At 42.9% G+C, this 11845-nt stretch overlaps 1 protein-coding gene and 1 pseudogene across 1 annotated transcript in view; both read right to left on the minus strand.

Annotated features, from left to right (window-relative positions):
* Positions 1 to 4211, minus strand: part of Etfa (electron transfer flavoprotein subunit alpha) — a 70986-nt gene extending 66775 nt beyond the window's left edge. The window contains exon 1 of the mRNA XM_047540088.1: positions 4053 to 4211. Within this exon, the coding sequence (XP_047396044.1) occupies positions 4053 to 4091 (39 nt within the window). The 5' untranslated portion in view covers positions 4092 to 4211. The remainder of the gene's footprint in view (positions 1 to 4052) is intronic.
* Positions 4212 to 9051: 4840 nt separating this feature from the next.
* Positions 9052 to 10198, minus strand: LOC124976349 (heterogeneous nuclear ribonucleoprotein H2-like; annotated as a pseudogene).
* Positions 10199 to 11845: the final 1647 nt, after the last annotated feature.

Below are 11845 nucleotides of genomic sequence, written 5' to 3' on the forward strand. Positions count from 1 at the left end.
ATAGCTGTTAGAACTGCAAATTGCTGCAACCACTCTGGAAAGCAGTATGGAGATTCCTCAGAAAACTTGGAATGGAACCACCATTTGACTCAGTTATCCCACTCCTCAGTATATACCCAAAGGACTTAAAATCAGCATACTATATTGACACAACCACATAAATGTTTATAGCAGCTCAATTCACAATAGCAAAACTATGGAACCAACCTAGGTGCTCTTCAACAAATGAATGGATAAAGAAAATGTGATATAAATACACATGAAATATTACTCAGTCATTAAAAAGAATGACTTTATGACTTTTGCCAGTAAATGGCTAGATCTGGAGGTTCTCATGCTAAATAAAATAATCCCTAAGAATCAAAGGCTGAATGTCCTCTTTGATATGTGAATGCTCACCCCAATGGGGGGGGGGGACAGGTAGAGAATAATAGAAGTTCATTGGATTGGGGAATGAAGGGGAATGAAGGGAAGGGAGAAGGGATGGGAATAGGAAAAGACAGTAGAATGAATTGGACATACCTTTCCTATGCTCATATATGAATACACAATCAGTGAAAGACCACATCATGTACAACCGCAAGACTGGAATCCTAATTAGATAAGTTATACTCCATGTATGTATAATATGTCAAAATACACTCTACTGTCAAGTATATCTAAAAAAGATCAAATAAAAAGTAAATAAATGAAAAGGGAAAAAAAGCCACATAACGATATTTACCATCTTGGTCATTTTTAAATGTAAAGTTTGGTACTGCTAACTACATTCACACTGTTGTGCTAATAGTTCAACGTGATTTTCCCCACCACGCCAACATAAGTAATCTTTTATAGTACTGGTCCTTATTCAGGCTAATCAAGTGCTTTACCACTGAGCTACGTTCTCAGTCCCTTTTATCTTGAAAAAGGGTCTCACAAAGTTGCCCAGGCTAGCCTCGAATTTATGATACTCTTGCCTCAGCCTCCCCAAAAGTTGGTACTATCTGCAGTCCCAGAGGGCCATCTTGCCCAGTCCATAAAGTAATTGTTTAAATATAATCCTTAACTTGAATTTAATTAAAACATGTGTTTGGTTTTTTGAAATGTATCTTCTTTCTAAATGAAATCTGTTAGTTACAGAAGAATTTTTTAAAATTTCAACAGTAGGAGTTTGAGATAAGTCATTTTGACTTTAAGAAATCATAATGAACTCATATTACAAAATAATAATCCCACTTTGAGAATAAAAACAGGTAAAAGAGATAATAATAATAACCTACTAAATAAGGATTCCTGAGTCCCTAAATACATAAATAAGCTAGAAAAGAATGTTACTCCTTATAGAATGGTAACCAATAAATGTAGAAGTAACAGTGGAATTAGCAAATCACCATTTTGCATCATAGCAATGATTTCTCAGGCAAGATTCATCAACAAATGCTCAGACTAGTAGGTGATAGTTGTGAGTTACATAGTCTCAAGTATCTCCCACCAAGTATAATTACAGAGGAGGAGTAATTACTTGACAGTGGAGAAACCTGGCAAACAACTTGCTACTTAAGTGACTAAAGTTAACATCACCAGTAATGGGACAAACCAACACCACATGCCTGTTAGTATGATGCACCGAGACATGATGTTTCTTTAGTGACATCCCTGCCAAGAGTAGTCTAATCATAAGGGAAATACCAGACAAAGCTAAGTTGGTAACATCTATAAAATAGAAGGCCTTTACTCTTCAAAAATGTCTGGGATTGTGGCTCAGTGGTAGAGCACTTGCCTAGCATGTGTGAGGCACTGGTTTTGAGTCTCAGCACTGCACATAAATAAATAAAAAATAAAAGTCCATCAACAACTAGAAATATATTTTTTTTAAATGTCAATATCATCAAAGTCAAGGAAAGGCTGGAGAAATTTTCTAACAAAGACTAATGGGACATGAAAAACACATGCAAGACATCTGGACTATCTTAGATCAGAAAAAGAAAAATTGCTATAAACAACATTAACAAGACAATTGGCAAAATATGAATGTAGATGAGAAAACTATATCATTGTTACCTTTCTGATTTTGCCAATTATACTATGGTTAGAAAACTGAAACCTTTGTTCTTTTGATATACCCAGGAGGATTATTTGCATTGTAATTTCAAGTAGTTTAGAAAAATAATGTGTATATATATGTAGCAAAAAACAGTAAATGCACCAAACTGTTAAGAGCTGGTGCTTAGAAAGGGAATTCTAAGAATTCTTTGTACTATTCTTGCAAGTTTTCTGTAAGTTTGAAATTATTTCAAAATTTAAAAAGCTAAAGGTGTTATGTGCACCTAGGTGTCTATTTTAGAAGAGTTCCCACCATTTCTTCTATGCTTGAAATTCTAATCTAAAACAATCAGTTTAGAGCAACTATTCTACTAAGTGTGACTTCAAATTTTAAAAATAAGTCAAGGTCAAAGTCCTTGGCAAACCACAACAAAGATTTGGAAATACTGTCTATGTATACTAGCCAACTGTGTAGGATATTAAGAATGACTTGAGGGGTTGGGGAGATAGCTCAGTACGTAGAAAGCTTGCCTTGTAAGCACAAGGCCCTGGGTTAGATCCCCAGCACCCAACAAAAAAAGAATTGCTTGAACTAATCATTCCATCTTTTTGTTAGCTCTCCAAATTACTGAGTCCTAACTTCCCCCACATTTATGCCACAAGTACAACCTGTCCACAAAACTGCCTTCCAACTCCTGCACAGATGGGTATTCTACAACTCTGGCTCTGGTTCCTGGAATTTTCCCCAAAACATGACTTTCACTTCTGTCTAGATCTTTAAGGAAAAAAAAAAGTCTCCGGAGGGTAAAATAGGACACTGAGGTGAAAGATGCAAGTTTGAACAGGACTTTTTATGAAAGGAATAAGCACAAGGAAAAAAAAGTCTACAGACATCCAGAAGGCCACCAGCTATGAAAAAATCTCAGTGAATGGGAAAATACACATACGCACATACATACACACACACACAATTATATAAAAGTGATATACAATACTAGTGATTGAGCTCAAGGCCACGGACATGTTAGGCAACCGCTCTATCAGAGACACAGGCTCTTTTTATTTTGAGACAAGGTTTCGCTAAATTGCCCAGACTGGCGTGAAACTTGCATATCTTTCTGCCCCAGCCTCCCAAGTAGGTAGGATGACAGGCGTCCCAGTAAAGTTAGCAACATAGTCTCTCACTTAACCTAAATGTAAATTAGAAAACCTACAGAATCCACAATGTAAATTGACTTGTAATTTGGTCAGTCTCCAACTAGTGTTCTCCCACAGCATTAGGACAAAAATATATTTCCTGTCAGTCCCTCTCACAACAACAAAAAAGAAGTGATGCAAACGCATGATTTGTCACTACTGAAAACATCAAAAACTTAACACTCTCAACAGTTCCCTGGCTATTTAACAATCTGGTCTAAAAGACACCTGCTTCTTAAAACTGGTCAAAGTCATCAAACTGGACCACGGGTTTTGCACACAACCACCTCAACTCAGCGCTGGCCCACTAGGCGGAAAGCAGAGCAAGTTTGCATAACCACACCCCGCCCCCACGAAGCCCTTGACAGTGAGAGGGTCAGAGCAGCCACTTGGCGCCAAGTGAATATGCTTCCAGCAACGTCGGGTTCCGGCGGACCCAAGTTTTAAACTTTCTCCAGAAGGCATCCCCGCGGCGACGTTTTACTCCCTTGGGTCAAGATTCCCCGGGGAGGCGGCGGCCCGTTCCCCACCAGGTGTGGAAAACGTGAGTGGCCAAGGCAGTCAAGACCCAGCCAGAAAGGTGAGGAAGAGAGCGGGGGCAGGGCGGCCGGGACACAGCAGCTGCAGCAGCAACAGCTGTGCAGGTTCACTACTTGGTGATCCTGACCCCCGACCTTTGCTCCAAGCTTGCGGCCCGGGAGAAGTCAAGGGCAGTCCCTGAACATTGGGCCCAAGCCCCAGGCCGGGCTGAGCAGGGCCTGTCGGGGCTGTGGGAGCCGGTGACCTTCGCCAAGACCCCCACAGGGACGGCCCTCCCCGACCGGACTCACCGCCCGCCGAAGCTGCCCTGGAGCCGCCGCTCGAAACATAGTCTCCGCTCTCGTGGGTCAAGCTGTAACCCCGGCTCAGCAACCTCGGGCCCCCGCGGAGCAGCACGGCCTCCGCCAATCACCCTAACGCTCGCGAGACACGCGAACGAGAACGGACGCCTCAGGTTAGGAGAGCGAGCTTGCGGTTCCCGCCTGTCCATTGGGCGGTTGCGCAACCAATGGGGACGGAGGAAAGTTAGGGGCTGGACTTGGGAGTGGGGCAAAGGTGAGGCTGTTCGTTGCGGGGCCTGCGGGCGAGTTGTGACTCAGGGCTGCTCAGGCCGAGCCCAGGAGCTGCCTAGGGATGGAGGCTCAGACGGTCTCCCGGTCCTACGATGGGCAGTGTTTTTAGGATGAACCGGCCAACTTCGCAGAACTTTCCCTCCTGGCTTCCCTGCTCTCCGGATGAAGGCCACCTTTGCTCCACTCATTATTTTGCCCACTCTGTTCACAGTATCGGTGCTGCACTTGTGCCGAACACTTTCCCAGGTGAGGGGAATATAATAAAAGTATTCTTAAGGTATTGTCCTGCCCTGGGGGCCTTAGGAATTCTGGAGAAAACATACACATAAGCATATTATTATTATGGGGAGGGGGTTCACCGAACTGGTTGTATATAAGCTGGATTCTAGGAGATAGAACCAGGTGGACACGACAGGGATGGAATATGATGGGAAGATAATCCAAGGACGAGGCAGGAGTCTGTGTGCACGCCTGCAGGAGGCAGAGTAGTTGGTGGGACGGCTAGAACTTCGAAGACTGAGAAAGGCTTTGAACTCGAAGCCCCGCCCTGGCCTTCTTTTCTCCACTCTACCTGTGCAGTGCCACCCACATTATGGCTTCAATGCCAATGACTGCCAAATCTCTGTATATCCATCCGCCTTCTGGGACGTCTCCTTGCAATGTCCCTCCACACTTCAAATCCTTCCCAACCTCACAAACCTCTCTCTATTCCGTCTTTAAAACCCAGCTTAAGTAACATTTGTGTAAGACCGTCCCTGACCCTCGGGCATGAACTAATCTTTTTCTTCTTAACTCTCCTGATTCTATGAACAAAGAGAGAACCCATCTCTTTAAAAAAATAAATAAATAAATAAATAATAAAATATATATATACATATATATATATTTAGATATTGATGGATTTTTATTTCATTCAATTATTTATATGTGGTGCTGAGAATCGAACCCAGTGCCTCACACATGCTAGGCAAGCGCTCTACTTCTGAGCCACAACCCCAGCCTGAGAACCCATCTTAAACACAAGTCTGTACACATGCGATAGAGTGGGTTCTGGACCCCGCTCCCCACACAAGTAAATCTAGCTGTGGGTGGAGTATTTTAGTATTCCATTTATCACTGCATTTGCCTTTCAACAGTTTCCCACTGGACTCAAACCCAAGTCTATGGAAGTAAAAGAAAGAGGGAAGAAGGGTACTTTTAAGTTTTTTTTAAAAAAAAGTATCTTATTTCAAACTATGTTTCCTGTCTCCCCACCCATGACAAAGCAAAACACAAAAGGGGAGAGAAGTTTCCCTGCCCCGACCCCAGCAGGCAGCTTTGGCACTTCCCAGGCTCCAGTGAATCAGCAGCAGCAGCCTTGCCCAGCAGAGGCACAATGCCCATGGGACTTGATGATTCCAGGCAGAGCAGGTCAGAGCAGAGGAAGAGACAGAAAATGACTAAAGTCTGTAACCAAACTTGCTCTGTGCACACATGAGATGCTCCCCAGGGACCTTGGAAGGGTGTGGTATTGATAGGGGCTTCATCCAGGCGCATGCAGGTCAATAGCCAGAGAAATGTGTGTATGAAAATATTGATGTTAGAGGATTTTCCCCATAGGTGTTTGAATGTTTGTCTTTCTCACTCAGTTATGAGCTGCCTTGGTGGCAGGGTGCAGTTTCATTAGCTGGCTCTTATTTGTGGCTGTTCAATGAGCATTTGTAGAAAAGTTTGTCCAAAATGGAAAAGAAAGAAAAGAGCAAGAGGAGTGGCCACAGCCAGCCCTTGAAGACCAGCTCCACCGGCCAATTTTAGGAGCAGCTCCTCTAGGACTCCTGATGGAAACTGAAGAGGAAGGTTGTTGGGATGAACTGTAGCCCCAGCTGCTGCAATTATTTGGGGATCACCACTGGTGACTCCCAATGTCTCCTTCCTTATTTTCCAAATGCCCTTCTCTCTGCCTGCATCTCCACTGGGCTCTGGCTTACCTGATGCCTTATACTCTGGAGATCTGAGGTCCCATGATGACCACCAGGCCCTTCTCAAACCAGGATTGCTACACTGCACTTGCCTCTCTGTTGTCACAGTTGAGCAAGAGAGTGCTGAGAGGCACCCAAGTGCATCAGTCTTGGCCAACATGTTGATGACTCTTCTTGACTTCTGGTTCCTGCACATAAACTTCCCAAAGTGCCCAGGTGGCAGTTGTAGCTTGTAATTCAAGAGGACTCTTGCTGAGTCATCTGGTGGAAGATTCCTCCTCTGAAGACAAAGACCTTTAACCCAGCAGGTCCCACAGTCACAGTACCATCTTTGATTCAAGATGTGCATGGCATCCTGGAATATGAACCTCATCTTGTAAAGTACTATCTCCAAGTCCACTGCTACAAGTGGGTTTGAGCAGGCCTTTCCAACACCTACCTCAGAATATCTACCTAGGTGCCAGGAACACCTAGATGGTAGAATGTGTGACTTGCTTAGGGGATCCTGGACTTATTTCTGCACCACCATTGCAGTAAATTGTTATGTGAGATCCAGTGCTGGTGAATAAATATTTGATTATCTCTCAGGGGTACTAAGGTTCTGTGAACAGGAAAAGTAAATATTATCTAGAATATATGTTAATCCCCATCAGGATGAATCATGGCTTTTCCAAGGTGGAAGGGGTTCATTGTAGTCAACAGTGTAGTCAACTTGCCCCCATAGGGCCAGTTGGCCTCCTGGAGTGTGGTGCCATGTTGGGGACTCAGTCAGTGGCAGTAGCTAGATCAGCCTCTGTAAGTGGGAACCCACGCTGTTAGGCAGACTGCCTCTGTCTGGCCCAGTGGTCATTTTATATATGTGTCCTTAGTGTCAGCACTACGTGGCTGATAACAAAGGCTAGTCAAGATCAAGCGGCCAGGACATTTTTGTCTTCTTGATTTCTTGGTACCTCTCCATGGTTGTTTTATGGTGGGTGTTAACTTGTGATACAAAGACCTTCATACTTTGTGCCCCCTTCATACATTCAACCTCATGCCTCCATCCCAGGTCTCCTTGTCCTCAATCTTCCAATCTTTCTGCTTCTAGGACCCTGCTAGTAAGTAGGCCACTCATCACTGTCCCTGAGCTCATATGCATGGTAAACTTGGGGCACCTCTCTGTCCACACAAAGTGGATAATCAAGTGGACCTCCTAAAGCCCTGCCCCTCCAATATTTTCCTTCTCCATTGTCTTTCAACACCGCTTCTATGTGAGGCTAGAGAGCACTTGCCCTCCATTTTCAACTTGAACTCACATTCTGAGCAGATCCTCCATGAACCACATATGGGATTTTTCATCCGCTTGTCAGCTGGTTGTAAGGTATCCTGCATACATCCATAAGTGGGAACTCGGGGAGAGGGGCTGGTATAGCAGTGGTCATGGGATCTAGGATGCCAGCTCATGCAACATGTGTGTGCCCTCTCGTCCTGTTTGTGTTCAGTCGCATATGTACCAGTTCCATCCTAGGATGTGTTGTTCCTGCCTGCCTTATATTATGATCTGGGTTTAACAGAACCCAAATTCTTATAGATAAAACCTGACATGTGGTCACTTGATGTCACATGAACAGGCCCAATAGCACACAAGCACAACAGTTTTTTTTTTTTTTTTTAAGAACATAAATCTCTGCTGCAGATGGCATGACCTAGCTCTAATACCATGGGGGCCTATGTTGTAGTTTTCCCAGCAGAACATGCCATAAACTGTACACAACAGCTTTTTATACCACTACAAACACTAGGGCAAACACAAATAGCCTGCACACTAGTTTGGACCTCTTCTGCTCTGAGCTCCACTTACAGCTAGTGGCCTTTCGTGTCACCTGGTATATGGTCTAGGACAGTATTTTTAAGTGGCATATACTGTGTCCAGAACCCAAAGAGACCTATTGGGCATTATGCTTCCTTCTTTTTTTCCCCAGTTTTTAAAAGGAAGATTTATTTAACAAGTTTCACTTAGTATAATACATCTAAATGGAAATCATAATACAAGGAAAGATTTAAATCAAAGCCTCAGAATTTCATACAAATGACATGACCAAAGTCCTAAAGTATTGGTATTATAGCTCGAAATTGTCCCAGATCTTAAAATAAAATAAAATAAAATAAAATAAAATAAAAATATACATTCATGTGCCTTATAGGCTATTAAGTCAAAAGCTAGAATTAACAAACATGCTAGATGTTTTCACTTTGAATCATAAACACAGCTCCTATATTTGAGTTTTACAGAAAAGCACGTTTCTCAACATGCAGCTGAAGTTTTTGATGTATTGTGATATAAGACCAACATTTAACGTAAGTGAAACTGCTTTAACCTAAATATGCTTACTGCTCAGGTACACTCTTACAACATCACTAACTTGAGGAAAGCTGGAAGTTGTTTTAACAGTTATGGTCAATACCAAACTTTGTTGTTACATCCTAGATGAATGTTTCAATGTCCAGAATTAATGAGGTTAAAGTTTTAAAACAATCTTGACTTCCACTTTACAGTAAGTATGAATCACAAGTGTGTAATGCAACATTGTTAAGCTTAATTTTTGTTAGCTTTCTGAAAGGAGAAAGAACGGAAGAAAACTGACCACAAGTGATCAGAATCAATTTAATTTCCCATTTACCAATTGGACTGGATATACTAGACATCCCTCCCATTCTCTTCAGCTCCCATAAATGCACAGCCCTTATTTCTGTAGTAGCTGTTAGTGCTCCTTCTCTGCCTAATCAAGGTTTGACTGGTAGTCACTGGAGTTTTCCTGCAGAACTTGGTCATAGCCACTCATACTGCTCTGACCACCATAACCACCTCCATAACCACCACTCAGCTGCTGGCTAGCAGGACCCCCATAACTAGACTGGTTGGATAAAACCATCCTTCTCATGGTTATGGCTACCATAAGCACCACCACTTGCCCCTGTTATAGAATTCAAAAATAGTTCTGCATAGCTGTGATCATAAGCCCCTCCACTTGTTCCTACAGTATGTGTGAGGCCCTGGGTTCGGTCCTCAGCACCACATATAAATAAATAAATAAATAAATAAATAAATAAATAAATAAAATAAAGGTCCATTGACAATTTAAAAAATACTTTTTTCAAAAAAAAGTCTTTTGTTGCATATTAGCTTCATCCTTTGCCACAGCTGCCATGGCATATTCAGGAGTAGCAAATTCACCAGTAACTCTGCCATCCGGTCCAATTTCAACGTGTACTCTCATAGAGTTAAGATGTGAGAAAAAGCCAGGTGTGGTGGCACTTGCCTGTAATCCCAGCGGCTCAGGAGGCTGAGGCAGGAGGATGGCAGGTTCAAAGCCAGCCTCAGCCAAAGCGAGGTTCTAAACAACTCAGTGAGACCCTGTCTCTAAATAAAATACAAAATAGGGCTGAGGATGTGGCTCACTGGTTGAGTACCCCTGAGTTCAATCTCTGGTACCCCCCAAAAAAAGAGGTGAGAAAAAAACTATAATATTCTCAGTGGCTCTGTAAGATAATGCCCTCATGTGTACACAAAGCCCTGTGGTGCTCTGGAAACTTGACCCTCCATCTATGATCAGACATTCCTGAGAAACAGTAATAGAGGTCTCTTCCAAACCTATCAGACCCGATATTATAGCCACCATAGTCATCACAGCCTCCATACCCTCCACCACAGTCACCCACCTCATCCTCTCAAAACCAGCTCCTCTGCAATGCTATTACACTCCCTGCCAGCTCCAGGCCTGTCGTAAAGACCTGGACGCTTCATGGCCATGAGCTTTCAAGGGGGTCGTAGTGGGTTTGGACTTCAGCTCTGCTACTCTTGAAGATTTCAATGTACCTGTACTCTTTCCTTTCCTTGTGTTTCTTTAAGACCTTTTCAGCTATCTCCTGTGATATGCTTCCTTCTTCATGGTGGGAGGTTCCAGATGCAATAATTTTTCTTTTTCTCTTTTTTTGGGGGGGTGCCCACTGGGGATTGAACCCAGAGGAGCTTTACCACTAAGTCACATCGCCAGCTCTTTTTATTTTTTAGTTTTGAGACAGGGTCTCACTAAATTGCTTAGGGCTTAAGTTTCTGAGGCTAGCCTCAAACTTGTGATCCTTCTGCCTCAGCCTCCCCTGTCACTGCGTTTACAGCCATACACCACTCTGCCCAGCTTAATTTGTCCTTTTCTTTGGATGGGATATCCTGGCGTGTCCCTGACTCTAGACCTCTAAACATTTTATTGATATGACAGGTCCCTAATATTTATAGGATTTATCTTCCACCCTATGAAGTGCATATGGCAGTCCAAGACCTCTGGTGTGCTAGCCACTTTTTGTCCATCAGACTGGGTGTGATGTCATCCGTGTAATGGATCATTGTGATGTTCTGCAGTGTGTCCAGATGGTCCAGATCTCTTTAGACCATGTTATGACAGATGCTGAAAGTTGATAACGGCCCTGGGGCAAAACTGTAAATGTATACTGTTGTTTGTTCCATGTGAATGCACGCTGGTTTGGATCCACTTTTCTCATAGGGATAGAAAAGAACCCATTTGCCAAATTGATGCCCACATAAAATGTACTTGAAGCTGTGTTCACCTGCTATCGTAAGGATAGTAAAGATACCAGAACTGGTGTGGTAGCTGCCATACAGCTACCACTTGTGTGAGTTTGTGCACTTTACAGGTCTACCATCACGTTCTAGGTTCAGTCTGGTTTCTGTAGAGACAACACTGGTAAATTAAATGGGAAATGATCCTTAAAGCTCAAATACTTGAAGTTCACCTCACTGTTTGAGTGCCAATTATGTGCTAATCATTCCTAGTCTTTTGTAATATTTTCCTAGACATCCTTGTGGAGCTTAGCAGCTGCTGCCCAATGCCATTGCCCTTGTAGTTACTGTCACCTATATTTCTCAAATGTCTAGTATATTCCGTTTTGTGAGCATACTATCCCAACCCACCACCAACGACTTTTAACAATTGGACTACCACCTTGTACTAAAGGCTGTGGTCCAGATACCAGCAGTGCCCATCTGGCAAAGAGTAATATGGTTCCCAAACCCATCTTATCACCTGCTCTCCCAGACTGCTCGTGCACTCTTGCTTTTCTTGGAAAAAGACTTTGAGACAAGTTTAGATACATGGTGATTATTAAGGTATGCCCTTAGGATCTCCCCTTGTGTTAGACGTGTGACGAAAGCAGAATTAGGCAGAGGGAGAAGCTGGGCCCATATACAGGCCTGAACAAATAATCCAATGGGTCATGAATGATTCTGTTATTGAATAGACCACAAAGCATTGTGCAGTCATGCCAAAAGAATATATGTATACATTAACAGACTAACCACTTACCACAGCATTCCCAATTTTCAGGAGAATGGCCATCAGAAAAACTGGAAAATTTTAAATGGAATATATTATTTTATGTGAGACATTTAAAATAGAATATCTTGGGCCGGGGATATGGCTCAGTTGGTAGAGTACCTGCCTCACAAGCACAAGGCCCTGGGTTCAATCCCCAGCACCACAAAATAAATAAATAAATAAA

This window comes from Sciurus carolinensis, chromosome 2 (genome assembly GCF_902686445.1).
Source record: "Sciurus carolinensis chromosome 2, mSciCar1.2, whole genome shotgun sequence".
Taxonomy (NCBI): Eukaryota; Metazoa; Chordata; class Mammalia; order Rodentia; family Sciuridae; genus Sciurus; species Sciurus carolinensis.